We start from the raw sequence: 19270 nt of genomic DNA on the forward strand, positions 1-19270 counted from the left end.
GAACCTAAAATAACCCAACTGTCTTTGCGCGCACACACACACACACACACACACAGTTCTCCACTGACCTTGGCGGGCCGGCGGGCTCCCAGTAGCGGCAGAACAGGTGCAGTCCGTCGGCGTTGACGATGTGCTGCAGGTCGGTGTAGGGAACTCCCTGCGGGCTGCGCCGCGGAGCAGCTCCGGGCTCCGGCATGGAGGAGTCTGTGACAGAGGAGCGGAGCAGCGGTAAGAACACATCGCTGCCGTACAGGAAGCAGCTGAAGCCCGCGACGAGCAGACAGGAGGCGGCGGTCACCGCGTTCATCCTGCCGTCCTGTTGTTGTTGTTGTTTATTTATTTATTTTGATGAGTGTTTTAGGCACGAGGTGATCTGCCGGATCTAATCCTGAGCTGCGCGCACACACACATATACACACATACACATATACACACACACACACTGTTGTCAGAGAGTTACGTCACGAGACCATATGCTTTCAACCTCTCTCTCTCTCTCTCTCTCTCTCTCTCTCTCTCTCTCTCTCTCAACCCCCACGCTCTCCACATGCTCTCTCTCTCTCTCTCTCTCTCTCTCTCTCACTCTCACACTTATTGTTATGACCATAACTACAGGCTCATTAAAGCAGGTTTGATCCTCTGAAGTTTGAGTAGCTGATAATTCACCGTGTAACAACACATGCTTTCTACATTCCACCATGATATACACACCATATATATATATACTATATATACAGCATATATAGCCTACACCATATATATACTATATATACACTATGTAACGTCCACTGTGCTACAGTTACGTCACCAGCCTGGTGTAATTAAGAAGCATGAATCATAAAAGAATGATGATGATAAAATGTAATAAAAATCAATAACAGGAGGAAGACTTGATGTGAACGAGCTCTTTTTATTTATCATCTAATTGTTGAATTTCAGTGCTCTCATGCGCGTGCATGTGCCCAGTGCAGCATATAAACACAGCTCATTCACATCACTGCAAATAAAAAATCCCTGTGTCAGAGTCTTTGTCTCTCTCCTGTCAGAGCGTGTAAAGCTGCACACAAACACACAAACAAACAAACAAACAAACACATAAACAAACAAAAAGAAAACTGATGCCCCCCCGCACACACACACACACACACACACACACACACACACACATGGACTCTTTCCTGGTGGGTAGAGGCTCCAGCTCTGTGGAGCTACAGTGTTAATGACATGTGCTGCATCACAATGAAGAGGACAGCGTGTCACCGCCGCAGGTAAAAATAGTCCCTGCTCTGGTTTCGGCTTCAGGTTTTAGTGACCTGAGACTCTGACACTCCTGCTTCATTATTGAACTGATTATAGACGCAGATGATCAGTCAGTTAACTGATCAATACACCGAAGCACCGCCTGATGGTTTTACTATGAGATTCCATAATTAGGATTCATGTTAATGATCAAACATCATCACGATACTGATTCTTCCACATTAGAGCTGCTCCCCTGTGAGCGGGAATATTTCAGCTGATCACAACAACATGAATAACTGTCAGTGAACCGTCATCATCATCATCACCATCATCATCATCATCACATGTGGAAACAATAGATCTTGTAACTTGTGTGTGAATATTCAAGGAACCTCAGTCCTTTAACCGTCACACACACACACGCGCGCACGCACACCCACACACGCGCACACACACACGTTCATCAGCTCTGCAGGTTTCACATGGGGAAGCTGAATGAAGCTGCACGAGCATCATGACAAACTACAAGTTAAAGTGACGGAACAGGAAGAAGAAACAGGCTGACGTCACAAACTGAAAAATATAAAGATTCAGAGAAGAGACCGACCTGCTCACGAGCTCTGCAGCGAAGTTTCAGCTTCTTCCCGGACTGTCCCTCCTCTCTCTCTCTCTCTCTCTCTCTCTGTATGTCTCTCTCCCTCCTCTCTCCTCTCTCTCTCTCTCTGTATGTCTCTCTCCCTCCTCTCTCTCTCTCTCTCTCTCTCTCTCTGTATGTCTCTCTCCCTCCTCTCTCTCTCTCTCTCTCTCTCTCTCTGTATGTCTCTCTCCCTCCTCTCTCCTCTCTCTCTCTCTGATGCTCTGCTGTCGCCTCCCGCCAACAGAAGAATGCAGTGAGCGACGTTTGAAGAGAAACTAAATGAGTATTCACACATCCCTCCCTCTCTCTCTCCCTCTCTCTCTCTCTCTCTCTCTCTCTCTCACAGACACATTACAGTTTCCCCCAGAGGCGGGAACACAGCTCCTCTCTCTGCCCCTCTGTTGAGCCACATTTATTGTAACAGAAAAATAAACTTCCTGTTGTTAAAGCAGCATTAATTAGCCACTTGGGGGCAGCAGAGCAAACTACAGACACAACACATTAACATTAAACCAGCTGTTTGAAAGTGTAGCTAACATTAGCATTAGCAGGAATTAGCGTTAGAGGAATTGTTCCGCATCAAACTTTTTTCTTTACTCACATTTACTAACATCTGTCTCCAGAGGTGGAGACAAACCGAGCTTAAAGCAAGGACAATGTCTGTGTCTGAAAATATAATAGGCCAATATAAATAATAGTCCAAAAGATTGATGATGATATGAAAACAAAATTATTATTGATAAAGTAGGTTTTTACTGGATTCTTACAAGTTTAAGTTTAAAAGTTAAAAAAAAAATACAAAAGAAAATAAGAAAGAAAAGAATATTTTCCATGTAAACACTAATGTTAAATCTTGTTTCTATCACGTCTTTCCTTCTCCTGAAGTTAGCATGCTAACAGCTAGCCCCGGCCCATCTACTGAAGTTAGCATGCTAACGGCTAGCCCCGGCCCATCTACTGAAGTTAGCATGCTAACAGCTAGCCTCGGCCCATCTACTGAAGTTAGCATGCTAACAGTTACCCCCGGCCCATCTACTGAAGTTAGCATGCTAACAGCTAGCCCCAGCCCATCTACTGAAGTTAGCATGCTAACGGCTAGCCTCGGCCCATCTACTGAAGTTAGCATGCTAACGGCTAGCCCCGGCCCATCTACTGTAGTTAACATGCTAACGGCTAGCCTCGGCCCATCTACTGAAGTTAGCATGCTAACAGCTAGCCCCGGCCCGTCTGATCACTGTAGCCTCCAGTCTGAGGACGTAGCTGCTCAGAGGACTTGTTATAACATCTTGTCTTATAAAGACAAAGATGGCTGAAGCTCTTGTCTGGAGACAATCAGCTCCACCTGCTGCTGACAAGAAACCAGGTTCAGCAGCAGAGAAAACTAACAGGAAGCTCCCTTTAAACAAAGAACTGAACTTGGACATTTACAAATGTTTTATGATGAAGGAAATGCATCCGCAGGTTTGTCAGAATTCAGTGGTGATTAACAAGGAATGTAAAGAGAAATAAAGAGAGAGCTCCACAAGGCACAGTTGACTTAATGTGGTGAACTTGTGAACAGTTGTCTATTTACACATAAATCCAATATTTACCTTCCTTTAGGTTCTGTTTCATTCTCCACCAACGCTGGAAAGAAATGACTATCAATGATAAATATTCCCCTGCAAGGTAACACCTCTACTCTTCTCACATTTCCTGGTTTTCTAACAGTTGTGGACTGTACTCAGTACCTGGCTCTTTTTTGACTGGCCCTATAATCGCTAGTGTCCCTGACTGACTGCTGATGTTTCCACCACTGGTCAGCCTCAGTCTACCGATCCGCTGTGGTTTCCCAGCTGCTCGTGAACTGCAAGGAAGAGGAGGAGCACTTCCAATACACTGAGCCACGCCTCCATTGCAGCAGATAAACTACTTTGATTCCATGTGTCATTATTATTAACATAAACATAAGACACACCCAGCAGAGGAAGGGAGAAAGAGAAGTTATCTGTAACAAGGCTTCGTACTATCGACTATTATCAACTCTACATATCAAACAGAGGGAGTGAGACACAAGGACCTGCCTCTGATAAAAGTAGAGGCAGGAGTAGAAGTAAATACAGACTAAACTATTGTAGATCCAGACAGAGGCTGTGCTCTGTGTGAGACACTAAATAAGAAAGTCTGTCTCTTCTAACTGTCTCTCTGAGTGATCATTGTTCAGTAAATACAGCTGAAATCACAGCTCAGGCTTTGTCTTTATGTGTTTGCTGATTTTGTCAGATGACATCAAGGTTATAAAATCAGGATTTGACCAGAGGTCCAGACAGACACTAGATTTGGACAGATTTGTTTTTTTTGTATCACCTGCTGAGCTTCCAAGCGAGGTGACATGAAAACAGGAAATCATCAGCAGAGCTCATCCTGAGCGTTAGAACCAGCTTCATGTGCGTAGTCTCTCGTCTCTGAGAGAAATATGACTCTAGTTTTTGGATTAATGGACGACAGGAGGATCATTCTGTACCAAAGTACATAAACTGAGCTTTAATGAGAGCCATTACTGGAAAAGCAAAGTCTTTTGTTATGCGTATATATGATTCAGAGTTCCTGTTCCGACTAACAGTGACTCATTAATACCTGTTTTTAGTCAACAGAGGATTGTTGTGGTGGAAAATGAATCTCTTCCCACCTCTGAACGCTCACAGACGTGGCCACAAAACGCTTCATTAGAAATGAGACAAAGAGAAATCATATTTTCATATGTGGAACTTAAACTGGAGAAATGTGTCTGATTGTTTTTGTGTGAACTCAGCGTTTAATGAATCTAAACCTGAAGACTGAACCTCTTCAAGCTCAGTTGTCCTGTTGATAACTGGAACGAAGGTGACGACTGAGCTTCATTTAGTTAAACACACCTGACAGGTTTAATTACCTCTTCCATGACTCAGGGTTAAAACATGAGTGTTATATAATGAGGAAACTTCCTGTTACATTTCTGAGCTTTAATTACTTTAATGAGCATCTTCCACACTGGCAGAACTAAAAATATCTCCATATGTGACTCGTCTGTAGATGAAGAATCAAGCGGTCCAAGTGAGATGAGATCCATATTTGATCTTTTGGAAAGTTCCTGTCGTTTCAACATTAAATCTAAACGTCTTCTGTGGAAAATGCTTCACATCAAAAGTGTCTGTCTGACAGGAAATGAGAAAAGGGGCTGAGCAAAATAATATTTTTATTTTCATGTAAGTACATGTTTATTGCCAGATTTTTTATTTTAAATTTTCATAAATAAAACATTAATACACATATGCAGTTGGTGTTTGTGATTAAATGTAAAAAAACTGATGGACAAAAAGAAGAATATTAATATGTATTAATAGGCTTCAACACCAAGTTGTGTCTGTGTGTGTGTGTGTGTGTGTGTGTGTGTGTGTGTGTGTGTGTGTGTGTGTGTGTGTGTGTGTGTGTGTGGTTACTGTCTGATTGTGTTTGCTTTATAACTTTGCACCACAGACTGTAAATAAAGATGAACGTAGCCTCTGTACCAGGCTGTAAACATGTTTATTTCTGCTGTAAAGTTGGACATTTTAACATGGGAGTCTATGGGGACTGACTCACTGTTGGAGCCAGACTCTAGTGGCCGTTAGAGGAACTGCAGTTTGTGGGCAGTGAAGCCTGTCATTTATTCATTTATTTGCATCTGTTACTTTGTCTTTTTTCAATTGTCTTGTGTAACTTGCGCTACTGTGTGTGTGTGTGTGTGTGTGTGTGTCTCTCTCTCTGTGTGTGTGTGTGTGTGTGTGTGTGTGTGTGTGTGTCAGACAGGAGTCCCAGTTATCTGAAGCTCAGAGGACAAAGTCTCACACGGAGAGTCTGTCCTCCATCTTTCCTCTCAGGACTCAGAAATATGTCTCTGTGATTCCCTGTGAAACAGAAGGACAGGAGAGATCAGGACAAATAATAACCAGAGAAGAAGAAGAAGAAGAAGAAGAAGGACACCAGGTGGGACAGAGACAGAGGGAAAAATAGCAGCCCATCATTATCAGACTATGTTCCACATTTTGATTTTCCCTTCTCAGTAGAGGTTCATGAGGAAGCAGCAAGCATCTCAGAAAACATATGGTCCTCTACAGTTTATTATCCTGCTGCACTGAAATGATTCTACGACTCTGTGTCTTTCACTCGTGTCAATAAAGTTCAACTGAATTAAAGGTTTAAACTGAAATGAAATAGAAACACTGCAGCTCAGATGGGTTTCATCATGTCAGGGTGTATCAGGTTCTCTGTCCTGTTCAAGCATTTCCAATGTGAAACATACTGTGTGTGTGTGTGTGTGTGTGTGTGTGTGTGTGTGTGTGTGTGTGTGTGTGTGCGTGTTCCTATGAAAAAAGCTCCTATAAACTGTATCTGATGGACCAGGGCCACGTCTTTGTTCTCTGTTAGATTTCTCCTGTGGGAGCAGAAACACAGTCACGCAGCAACTAAACACTAAAACAGATCAGACACACAAATATAGGTGTATGAATTAACACACACACACACACACACACACACACACACACACACACACACACAAACACACACACACACACACACACACATACACACACACACACACACACACACACACACACTCACACACACACACACACAGATGGTGTGTGTCGGGATGAGCTCCATCTCTGATGCTGCTCAGGTCTTTATGTTTAGCTGTGTTCGCTTCAGTCCAGATGAGCATGAAACACACACTGAACTCCGTCATTGTCACAGCCTCTAATTAGAAACATGATGTGCACTTTTCAAATTACTTTATTAAACCAATTCACAGTATTACACAGTCTGAATCCACTGAATCTTTTCATCAACAGGCTGGTGAACGAACAGTAAACATGAAGTGAGTTTACGCTGGTGAACAGGAAACAGCTAAAGAAACAGGAAACGCCTAAAATCTGACTTCGCCTTCCCCCGTCTACTTAGAGTTCAAGCATTCCACCCTTAAACAATATTAAAACCCACTCTCTCTCAGGCTGAGCTGTGTGTGTGTGTGGTGTGTGTGTGTGTGTGTGTGTGTGTGTGTGTGTCACCTTGTCTTGGCTCTGTGTTGTTGCAGACTGACAGTGCAGAACAGCATCATGGATGGTGTAGAAGAGACAGGACTTGGTGACTTTGTCGGTGAAGAAGCCTCCAGTCTGCAGGTTGTCCACCACCCCAGCTACAGACGGAGAGAGAGAGAGAACCAGGCAGAGCTGAGCATGAAGCATCGTGGGAAGATGGAGACAATGAGCGTGAGGACAAGAGACGGTATGAAGAGAAGAAACAGAGACATGGAGGAGGATGAAGCTTCACATTTACAGGAGAAATAAAATGAACCAGAAGTAAATGGGAAAGGAAAGGGGAAGGGAGGGGTCGTTGCTGTGTTGACTGAACCTCGTTATAATTCCTGGCTATATAAATATTCTATGCGGTTCCTTTACGAGCCCAAACACTCATGATAAACAATCTTCCTCATTACAGGCCATTAAAGGCGATCCAGTGCGGGTTCATGAGGGCTGCTAATCGTGGTCGTAAGATTCTTTCCCTGAGGAGAAACATTTTTTCCCGACCCACCGAGTCAGACCTCAAGTTGTGGCCTGTTATATAAAAATAAACACAGATGCTTTATTAAAATAAGTAATAGTAAAAACAGGACGTCAGATCATTAAACTTTACAGAGGAAGAAGTTCAACCTGAACGAAAGGTCTTTAATGATTGAGCTTTAAACTCTGAGACACTCAGCTCATACACATGAGACCAGCGTAGAGTCGTACTGACAGTAAAGTGACGTCTAGGTTGATGTTGGTCTCCTGCAGATAGAAACATCGGTGCTGAGAGCAGAGGTCGGTCCTGTGTTTCTGATTATTACTGAGTCAGACAGTCTGACCTTCCAGTCCACACAGCTGCTTTTTCTATTCAATCTGTTCATTTATTCTAGTGACGTGGACGGACTCACGCTGACAGCCAGCGAGCAGCACCTCGACACCGGTCTCCCCGTAGTCCCTCCGGATCTGAAACAGACACACAAGCGCAGAGCAAAGGTCAGACCGGATCATTTAGTTAGTCTGACAATTCAATTGAAAGTAAGTGAAAGCCTGAGGAGCTAAATGATGAGGGGAGGGACAGAGGGATGAATGGATGGTTTATACAATAAAGATTTAATGAATCTTGTGTTCGGCTTCAGAGTCGGTTCACTTTCTAACGTTGGGATGAATTTCATTATCAGCTTTCAACTGCCTCTTTGTTCCACACATTTCTTTAAAAGGTGTTTTAGATTAAGGATCTGAAGTTCCTTATTGTAACTTATTCACACATATATATATATATATATTCTTAAGACTGTGACCCTAAAGCTATAAAACTTTGATTAACTTTAACTTAATTAACGGTATGCCTGATGATTCAATTATTAAATTAAGGGGGATGTTCGTACGTTTCGTAGCGTCTTGACTCCCACAGTGTCCAGGAAGTTGACGGGGCTGAGGTCGAGGATGATGGCTTTTGGGAGGGAGGGGTTAGACTCAGCATCCATCTCAATGACGGCAATGTCCTCCTGCTCCGCCCTCTCTGGCTCCTCCTTTTGGACAGGAGGAGACATGACACCTCACATGAGCGCTTCAGACAGTGAATCAAGATGCTCGGAGCTCAGCAGGTTCACAGAGAGGAACAACCTTCTCATGTAAAAGAAATAAAAACATCCTTTTGCATCCATTACCCATCATGCATCTGGTCTAACTCACCGTATCTCCTGCGTTCTTCTTGGCTTTCTTGGCGTTTTTCTTCTCATGCCTCTTTCTTTTGGCCTCGAGCTTCTTCTTTGCTGACAGGATCTTGGTGATGTCAACACCACACTGTAAACACATCAGACTGTTTCACATTCATTTTCCACACAGAGTCAAACCTTAATATTTTATCTCTTAACTTTCCCGTGTTGACGTATATTTTCAACCAAATGTTAGAAAACTGAGCAACATTAAAATGTAATAAATCTATTCTTGTGAATGACGTGAAGATGTGAATGAGTGACAGTTGTTCCAGTTTACAGCTCTGACTGTTAACACCTGTCTGTTAGGAGTTATTATAGGTCAGCATAGTGAGATGACGCTCAGCACCCTCACGATTATCCAGTTCAACCAGTTCAGTCACACCATCCCAACTTCCCCATCACAAAATAAACATGAACCAACAGAGCAGGTGAGGCAGGTAACAGCCTGAGGAAGTGATGTCATACGTGTTCAGGAGGCTTGGTGCTTTGGTTTGAGGGTTCTGCTGTAAAGTCAACATGAAATGTTTGAAATTAAATATCAAGGTGTGTTTTCCTACACACACACATGACGAAGTGACAGAAAGGATCTGATTACAGCCATTCAAGCCGTCCTCCTTCTCCAGAGCCAAACCTGACAGATCGGCACATCTTAACTCATGAAGACCATGTGATAATATGATACGAGCGTTCGTGACAAAACTGTGGATGAAAAACTTCTGGTTCTGCATGACATCACCAGCTGATGCAATCTCGCCTCTCCCTCCACAAGCACAACCCATCAGCTGAGTCACTCTGTGATTCATTATCATGTTGTTTTCACCACTGGTGGTCCAGGCTGATGAGAGCCAATCAGGAGAGACCGCGGTTGTGACCTCATCATTTACAAAGGTTTCAGTTTCTGTCCAGATTACAACACAACCCCAGAGCTTTCAGAATAAAACACAACCCCAGAGCTTTCAGAATAAAACACAACCCCAGAGCTTTCAGAATAAAACACAACCCCAGAGTTTCCAAAAGTCTCAGTTTTCAGGGCTTGAAAACTCTGGAGTCGAGCGGATGGGGGGAGGAAACGCAGGAAAAAAGGTGCGTTTTAAAATGAAAGCGTAGCAGTGTGGACGGAGGCTCTGTCCCGTGGCAGTTTCTCACTTGGTAAATAAACCTGCAGCCTCTGCCCGCTCTGTGAGCGCTTCGTGCATCAAACATGAGAAAGAAAAGATCGACCCTGTGGCTTTGACATGCTGACATTTTAATGAATGAGGTGTTCCTTTATCTCCCTCTGCTTCTCCCCCTCTCTCCCATCTTTTGTCATCTTTTCTCCGTCTTCCCTCAATCTGTCTTCCCTTTTACCCCAAAGAGACGTGACAGAGGAGGAGGAGGGAGACGGGGGAGGAAGGAAGGAGGGAGGGAGGGAGGAGGGTGTTCAAACAAAGGTTGAACGGAAGAGAGGAGGAGAAAATGGTGGGATGACATCTGAACAATATCTGTCACAATGGTAACGAGTGAATGGTTGAAAAGTCGGGTCAGTTATTAGTGTCAGAAATAATGTTTGTCAGAGAGGAAACTGTGACAAGAGGAATGTTGGTCTTTTCATTGTGTGTGTGTGTGTGTGTGTGTGTGTGTGTGTGTGTGTGTGTGTGTGTGTGTGTGTGTGTGTGTGTGTGTGTGTGTGTGTGTGTCTCCTCACCTTCTCACCCAGAGCGTCTTGGTACATCTCAGCGTTGGCGAAGTAGAGGGTGGCAGAGGAACGGAAGATCAAAATCCCTGGAAGCTTCTTCACCTAAAATCAATCAGTCGGTTAATCAATAAAACATCTGTTCCCATAGCAACAGGTGTTCATGACAACACAGCAGGTCCGATCAGCTGAGAGGAAAGTAGCACTGGAGCAAACATGATGCCGTGTTGAAGGTTAATAATTGCACTGGGGAGGAATTAACTCTGTATTGATTTACTAATTGTTCAGTGATTCCTTTAAGTGCAATAATGTTTGGCAGGTTTCTCATCGACAGGTGGGATATTTAACACAAAGACACTCCCCATCTCTGCTGATCAATACATACAGGGAAGACTGACTGTCAATAATCAGCTGATTTCACTTGGACGACTTGTTTGTTAAAACATGTGAAAGTCACAGCTGCAGATGTTTCTTCTGTAGGAAACTACAGCATCAGTGACAGAGATTAAAACTTCAGCAGGATTCAGACTCTACAGATGGAAGAGCTGCAGCTTTTTCTGATCACATCACTGTGTATTTGAGAAGTGAGGACGAGTGGAACATCATCCCATCAACATGTCTATGTTTGACTCTTGGCCTTAATGTCAGGGACAAAAGAGGGTGAGCTGTGCTTTGTAACTTTAAACAGTTACTGATGTAATTCCCTTTTAATTTATCACGTAAATATAAATATACTCTGGAGTGTGTTCATCGTGTCCTTGCTCCTGCTTCGAGGTGATTTAAATACAGTGCTGTACCTGATTGTAGTCCTCCAGTGGCCTGTAGATGTCAGTGTCTGGGACCTGTCCTAACAGCGAGTATTTAGGTCTGGAAACACACACAACAAACACCTGTCATTTGTTTTCCTGTGATTTCTGAGACTTGTGTTGAGGTGCGGTCTGAAAGTGGAGGGGTGTGCTGATTGACAGCTCGCCCGTGGTAACGTATTCCTACAGCTGTGTCCTGAAGATGACGGTGAGCATGGAGAACGCGATGGCTGCGGCGAGGCCCAGGTCAGGGTTCAACAGCAGGGTGAGGATGAAGGTGGCCACCCAGATTACCTGAAGAGAAACAGAGTGAAGTGTGATGTCGTAAAACAACACTGAGACTTTCACGTTTCATTCTGTGGAGCCACAATCAAACTTTATATTAATAATATAATCAAATAAAGATAAAGTAATTTATATATATATCGGCGTGGAGAAGCCTGACAGCAGGAGGAATGAAGGAGCAGCGGTTTGTTCTCACACTGTGACGCCGACCTGACGCCATGACAGTAAATGTATCAGCCACATGATCTCATGCTGCGCTCACACAACAACAACAACAACAACGACATGAAAGAACAGGAAACCTCCCAGATAACATCAGGCTTTTGTCTTCAACGGAAAAGGGAACAATCAGCGTTCACATCTGGGTCACATGACTCTGCAGTAGTCTCAGGTATTTATCAGCTGATCAGCAGTGATGTGAACACAAAAACATTTCCTGCTGGGATGTCTTTCAGAGACACTGTACACACACCTGTCACCTGTCCAGGTGCAGTCAGAACAGAAACAGCTTCCTCTGAGAGCGAAGCTGCAGAAAAGGAGTCGGCCATGTTTAAAAGCCTGTTTATACCTGATGATGTTGGTGGACAGACGTTAACCCTTTGCCACTCACCATGTCTATTCTGTTGCTCCTCCACAGGGCGGGGATGTCCAAGAACTGCTTCATCATGCCGTGGAGGTTGACAAAGATGATGGCGGCCAGCACTGCCTACACAGTCAGAGATAAAGCAGGTCACAGGTTTGATTCCTGAAACGTGACGCTACGTTTGTTTGTCATGTGGTTTTTGGAAGCTCTGAAGAACGCTGCTCCGCTCGGTCACTTTACATTCATTCACTTGTTTTTAAAAGCAGCAAATATCTGAGTCTGAAGACACAAACACAAACACACAAACACGCAAACACACAAACAAACACACAAACAAACAAACAACACAAACACAAACAACACTGTCGTCTCCTTTTCACTTCAGCTGAATGTTAAAATGAACTTTAATCTCACAGTCACATTCACTCAGGACACATTCGGACACATGTGCGTGCTTATGCTAGTGCACAGGTGTGAGAGCACACACACACACACACACACACACACACACACACACACACACAGTACCTTGGGCAGCTCTTCAAAGAGAGCCCCGATCCAGAGCACGATGACGAGGATAACTACAGCTGATAGAGCTCCAGCAACCTGCAGAGAGAGAGGGAGAGAGAGAGGGAGAGAGAGGGGGAGAGAATGAGAGAGAGGGAGAGAGAGAGAGAGAGAGAGACAGATAGAGAGAGGGGGAGAGAATGAGAGAGAGGGAGAGAGAGGAGAGAGAGAGGGAGAGAGAGAGATAGAGAGGGGGGGGCGAGAGAGAGAGAGGGGGGGAGAGAGAGAGAGAGAGAGGGAGAGAGAGAGAGAGAGAGGTAAAGAAAAACTACAGAGGATGAATGATGTCTCCCCCCCCCCATGGTTCTGAGCTGATGAATGCTGCAGTCGGACTGAATGTGTTGGATCAGTGTTTGTGGGCGGAGTCCGACTCTGAGTGAAAGTCGATCCCCTGAGTGTTTTTTTAATGACGCCACTTATCAGAGTCACGTTAATTACATTCCCTCAGTTTGACCTTTAGGACGCAGCAGGTTTGAAGCTACAGGCGGAGTCAAGTGTCGGGATGAAAACATGATGTCAAAGATGATCTCATCAAATATCCGAGCATGAAAAACAATCAGCAGTTTTCTAAATGGTGTTCAAGTGTTTCTCAGTCGTGTGGAGAACAACAGATAACATCATATTAATCAGACTACAGAATGTTACTGCACTAAATCACACTTCAGAAGACTCAAACTAATGTATAGTTATCTTTAGTCACAGAGGTAATCCTGATTTAAAGGGTTCATTCACCCAAATAACAAAGACTTTCTGGTGTATCTACACACAGGTAGTTCTGGTTTGTTCAGGGTTGGAGACCAACACAATGGAAGTGAAGGGCACTTCGTCAGTAGAGATCAGTGTGTGAGAGTAACAGAACCTGCTGTCAGCACTCAAAGAAGATTAAAATTCATCTTCAGATGTTAGTGTTACAGTACCACACACACACACACACACACACACCTCCAACATGTTGCTCAAAGGCACTTCAGCAGAATAACAACCTGCTACCAACCTGAGTCTTCCCTCCTGTGCTCTCCTGAACCATGGTGCGAGACATGGAGCAGCTGATGGCGAAACACTGGAAAATCCCTCCAATGGAGTTACTGAGACCCAGAGCGATGAGTTCCTGTGAAAACACACGACGCACACTCAGCAGGCGGATCTGAAAACATCAGGTCGTGCTCGCGTCCAGCCCTCAGCGCCCTACCTGGTTGCTGTCCACCTTGTATCCGTATTTCAGGGCGAAGATTCGTCCCAGTGAGATGGCGATGCCGTAGCCAACCACAGCCAGAGCGAAGGCGTCTCCTATCACCTGACCAAACAGAGAGGCTGCTGGGAGAACGGGTGGCTGGAGACTGGACAGAAGAGCAGAATACATTTCCCATTTCAAATACTTCATGTTTCATATGTGTCTGTTCACCGTGTTGTTTCTCACCCTGACGGAATAAAGCCCACCACATCCACTCCATATCTGTCCTGCAGGTTCACCTGCCACGACACCAGTGTGGCAACAACCACCTGCAGAAGCACAGAGCAACAGATTATTATATATAATACACAGACATATGTGAGTGGGTGTGTTTATCTTTCATAAAGGAAGTTATGAGTGCTGTGTTCCAGTGTACTCACAGCCAGCAGCTCCACAGGTATAGGAACAGGTAGTTTCTTACTCAGGTATGCATTGAGCTCCTTGGTGAGGATGAGGCCGACGATGGCGACAATACTGACCACGAGAGTCCCAATGTTAGTCTGTGGAAGGAGATAAAACACCTCCAGCACAGTCTGGAGAGAGAGAGAGAGAGAGAGAGAGAGAGCGAGAGCGAGAGAGAGAGAGAGAGAGAGAGAGAGAGAGAGAGAGAGAGACAGAGAGAGAGCGAGAGCAAGGGAGAGAGAGAGAGAGAGAGAGAGAGAGGACTGCTGGTTAAATACTGGTATGGACGAGACAGGAGAGGAAAGGTTGTAAAAATGAATAAAAATAAAAAGATGTACGTAGAGAGATATAGAGGGAGCGGCTGCTCATCATAGCATCATAAGAACGAGGTGATTCGTCACTTGTGTTGTGGAGCTTCCATATTGTGTGTAAGAGGATGAACAGAGACTGATGAGGGAGGAAGTGTTCGATATATTACAGGATATTTTCCAGCATAAGATGATTATGTTTCTCTCACATGTAAAGACCTGATCAGCAGCACCAGGGTCAGGACCAGGGTCAGGGCTGAAGCACTCATCCTTGACCCAGTGAATACCACGTATCTCCAGTCATGCTGCAGGAGCCGTGACACATACGTGTTCGTACCTGTTCTCGGTATTGAAAGTTTGAATCAGGACGCCGCTGTGAACCGGCTCATCTTGGGTTTGTACGTTTGCATCTATTGGTGCTGCTATTTGACCTTTGGACTATTGATAGAAAAACTCTGAAGTCGGTTTGTGATCAGTTCAGCAGCCGGTGTGTGACACGTGAGTGGGTGTGTGGCGCTGTGAAGACGTGCAGCATGTTGAATCTTCTTCTTCTCACTGTGTAAAATCAGCAGTTGAAGCAGCAGCGTGTGAATGACGGTGGTCATACGTGTTCTTACATATATCAGTGACAGAGGCCCGCTGTGTCTCACAGGGCTGATGCCGAACGTGTATTTGAGCTGGGACACGATGACGTGGATGGCGGCTCCTGTGGTGTAACCTCGGACCAGAGGCTCCGACAGGTAGGTCACCACGAAACCAAACTGGACCAGACCGAGTAGAATCTACACAGAACACAGATCGAGAAACAAATGGAGGATCACAGCAGCCGTGAACTCATCGATACAAACCGGAGAACAGAAACCAGTTCATATCTGACACTCAGCATCAGCGGTGAGTCACTGCAGGTTCAATGCCTCTGACTTTTCATAGATCGTATTGATCCATATCATGACAAATATAAAAGGAACATTTATCATCCTATAGCTCAGTGTGTAGAGGCTGGGGTCCTCGCTGCAGTCGGCCCCGGCTCGAGTCCTGCATCAGACAAGCCCTTACCTGCATGTCACTCCCCATCTCCTGTCTCTCTCTCCTGTCTCTCTCTCCTGTCTCTCTCTCCTGTCTCTCTCTCCTGTTATCTACTGCACTGTCAATAAAGGCACAAAAAAAAGCCCAAAAAAATAAAAACAACATTTATTCAAGTAGCATTGTAGCATTACAGCTCCATGAGGAAAGACTGCTGTACCCACATACACCTGTCCATCTCTTCAATCACAGCACAACCACGTCAGCCATCATCAATAACTGCACACACTTCGACCCTGTAGCCTGAGTACATACAGGCTTTTAAAGAGATCAATAACTTCTTGAAACTGATCCTATAAATGCTAAAGGTGTTTGCTGACGTGAACCCGGAGGCTTCAGAGAGCTACGCTAGCTTCCAGCATCCAGTCACCTGTAATATTTACCTGAAATAATCCAGATAAGAAGGTGACGGCTGCAGCCACTCGGACCCTCTCTGCATCCCGGGAGATGGTGTCAACGATACTGGAGTTGGTCTCATTGTCCCATATCATGAAGTTTGAGTCAGGGGCTAATCGATCTGTCACCCCTCCTATCATCACACTCATCACTGCATATGTCCCTGGAGAAGGGAGACAGAGACGGAGACACGCATCTTAGCGGATCATATAACAACAGAATTATGAAGAGTTTACTTATTAAACTCTTAATAGTTATATCTTATTTACTGATGAATATCAAAGATCATGGACGATGAACAGGCAGGTCAACGGACTGACTCCCCCTCTATAGTCGCCATGAAAGGAGCTGGAGCTTCCTAAACTGTTCCTCTACAACATGCTTAAAGCCTTGTAGATTACAGAGGCCACGTTTGAGTTTGTTGTTGAACCTGCTCTGTCACTTCCTCTCCTCTGATGCCTGATGGTGGATTCATTCCACCAGTGTGCAGATGCATCATGTCTTTAAGTACAAACCGATGGAGATGTGCTTGGATGTGCCGAAGAGGAAGTAGATGAGGACGGGGTAGAAGGACGAGAAGAGTCCAAAGACCGGAGGAACAGATGCCAGCAAGGCGTAGGCCATACCTGCAGGGATAACACAGGACATACGACTTGTTATGACACAGGAGAGAGCGATAATATAGAAGATATGACCTGATGGGATAATGTAATGACTAAAACAACAACCTCCCCGTGTCTCCACCCTCACCCTGCGGCAGCTGCATGATCCCCACACTGATCCCAGAGATCAGGTCGCCCAGGGCGTTGTCTCTGATGGAGTAACGAGGCAGCCATGATGCCACAGGAAAACTACCCAGCAGGCAGTTCTTCAACCGGGGACCAGAACACCTGAGTGTGTGTCAGAGTGAGAGAGGGAGAAAAGACAGAAACATAAAAGTACAATTGTTAATAGCCCGTTGTCAAGTTTTTTTTTCTTCCTCAAAAAGTATCAATAAGAGTACCGTTAAAGAACCGGATCAATAAGCAGTATCAGTAAGAGCTGTAGCACCGTTAAAGCACCGGATCAATAAGCAGTATCAGTAAGAGCTGTAGCACCGTTAAAGAACCGGATCAATAAGCAGTATCAGTAAGAGCTGTAGCACCGTTAAAGCACCGGATCAATAAGCAGTATCAGTAAGAGCTGTAGCACCGTTAAAGCACCGGATCAATAAGCAGTATCAGTAAGTGAGCTGCTTTAGTTTCGATCCCTGTAATTCAGTTAATGATCAGAGTCGTGTCTGAGGAGAAGATGAGTTCTATACAACTCTCCTCTTTTTATACAGATGGTTATTCCTGCCTGAAATCACACTCTCCCAAAAACCAGCACCGAGGAAGCAGTTTACAGACGGACCACCAGAACCCAGCAGAACCTTCTCCTCCTCTTTCTTCTTCTCCTTCACCTCCTCCTTCACCTTCTCCTTCACCTTCTCTTTCTCTTTCTCCTTCACCTCCTCCTTCACCTCCTCCTTCACCTCCTCCTCCTCCTCCTCCTTCACCTCCTCCTCCTTCACCTTCACCTCCTCCTCCTTCACCTCCTCCTCCTTCACCTCCTCCTCCTCCTCCTTCACCTCCTCCTCCTCCTCCTCCTCCTTCACCTTCACCTCCTCCTCCTTCACCTCCTCCTCCTTCACCTCCTCCTCCTCCTCCTTCACCTCCTCCTCCTCCTCCTCCTCCTTCCTGTCTGAGGAAGGAGAAGGATTCTTCTTCTGAACTGACAGTAAACATCAGATGAGCCGTACAGAGGAAGAATATCCCAAATCACTTCTATGATAATCTTCATCATATTTACCATTAACTGACAGCGACACAGTGACGGGGTAGAAACCTATAATGTGGAGGTAAAATACTGTAATTGTAACAGATAAAAGAATAAATCATTCAGAAAATCTAAAACAATTTAAATACCTTGGTTTCTGTATTAGCAGATCAGTTACAGCTGTTTAATTCTCTTCCAATAATCAAAGGCATTAAATAAAATATTTAGAGGTTGTCTGATCCAAACCAGCAGGATAAACTTAAGCAACAGGAATCCTGTGTGTGTGTGAGGATTATTTTTGCTCAAGCTCAACAAACTATTGAAGACATTACTTGAGCAGATGATGCATCTGTCACCACACTTCAGTGCCTCTCTGGGCCAAAGCGATGCAATCATTAAACAGCTGACTAAAGTGTGTTGTTAACATGTGGAGAAACGTGACGTAGGCCTCTGCCTTTGGTCTTTGTCCTGTTTGTGCGGCTCGGGTTTATCTCTCGTCATATCTAACACATTTTATGACATTATGAAAATACTTTATCTACTTCATGGACAAGTGTTCATACAGTATGTGTAAGCATGTGTGTTGACAGAAATACTTGTATGGAGGAAAACGTATTGTGAGGATGTTGAATGATGAACAGTGAGTGAACAGGATTGGGTGTAATCGTTGTGCTTTGATATAAAAAGAATAAAGACAGAAAATGTGGAGTGTGTAAGAGAGAGATCAGATCAGCTGGAGGGAACTCTACCTCAGCGACTGCTTGACTTTCTCACAAACAGATGTTTTTGACTCAGACTTTTGTGCCATCTCATCCACAGCTCCTTCATCCAGGATCTTCCTGTTGACACTGTAGCCGGTCCGTCTCCTCTCTGCCATGGCGAACGCTAGCTGCATCGTAAACAGGAGAAAAAAGGTTCGTTTGTTTTGGCAGAAAACTGGTTCCTGTAAAAATGCAGCTGTTACATTTTAAACACTGGTTGTGTTTGTTAGGAAAGACTTAAAATATGTAAAACTAAACTAAACAAATGAATTCTTAATGTTTCATGTTGATTTTAGATCCTTTGTGGTTCATCTCTTAAAGTCTGAAACTCTTGAAACTTTTGCTAATAAATTATAATTACCTTGTGTGTTCCAGCTTTATCAAAAAAAGGTTTTTATTCCAAACTCCAAATGTTTCTGGTGTTTAATAAAATCCAGGAAGCTACTGAAGCCCTGACATTAACCAGGCAGGTTTGTGTAATGTGAAATGAAATGTCTTGTCCTCTGTCCCGATGTCTTTTATCTGTTGTTCTGGTTCAGAGGAAACAGATCCAACTCTGAGTGTCTCTCTGGTCCCGGTTGTGTTGAAAATCTTCCACCTAAACTTCAAAAAAAGTTCACCTAGTGATAAGATGGCACGTCTCCCTTCATTAAGTATTAATCCTGCACATGAGCAGTGGTCCCTGGGCTTCAAGCTGAACCTGCTGTAGAGCTTTGCAT

The 19270-nt window shown here is 44.4% G+C and overlaps 2 protein-coding genes across 6 annotated transcripts in view; both read right to left on the reverse strand.

The window, feature by feature from the left end:
- The window catches only part of mgll (monoglyceride lipase), a 33511-nt gene extending 31387 nt beyond the window's left edge, over nt 1–2124 (reverse strand). The window contains exons 1-4 of one of the 5 annotated variants that reach the window (XM_056385628.1): nt 2078–2116; nt 1978–2025; nt 1850–1894; nt 69–204 (exon numbers count right to left, since the gene is read on the reverse strand). In XM_056385628.1, the coding sequence (XP_056241603.1) occupies nt 69–196 (128 nt within the window). In that variant the 5' untranslated portion in view covers nt 197–204; nt 1850–1894; nt 1978–2025; nt 2078–2116. The other 4 variants (XM_056385627.1, XM_056385625.1, XM_056385626.1 and 1 more) reach the window with 4 other exon arrangements.
- A 3171-nt stretch (nt 2125–5295) lies between these two features.
- slc26a6 (solute carrier family 26 member 6) lies at nt 5296–18667 on the reverse strand. The gene is made up of 19 exons (XM_056385045.1): nt 18540–18667; nt 16744–16883; nt 16509–16619; nt 15981–16156; nt 15132–15296; nt 14185–14337; nt 13991–14073; nt 13763–13910; nt 13568–13681; nt 12535–12612; nt 12034–12129; nt 11326–11432; nt 11130–11199; nt 10345–10437; nt 8635–8745; nt 8328–8471; nt 7851–7905; nt 6946–7073; nt 5296–5784 (listed from the first exon to the last, which is right to left on the reverse strand). The coding sequence occupies exons 1-19, from the start codon at nt 18665–18667 to the stop codon at nt 5761–5763; spliced, it is 2124 nt and encodes a 707-aa protein (XP_056241020.1). The 3' UTR covers nt 5296–5760.
- Between the last annotated feature and the right edge of the window lie 603 nt (nt 18668–19270).

This window comes from Seriola aureovittata, chromosome 9 (genome assembly GCF_021018895.1).
Source record: "Seriola aureovittata isolate HTS-2021-v1 ecotype China chromosome 9, ASM2101889v1, whole genome shotgun sequence".
Lineage (NCBI taxonomy): Eukaryota > Metazoa > Chordata > Actinopteri > Carangiformes > Carangidae > Seriola > Seriola aureovittata.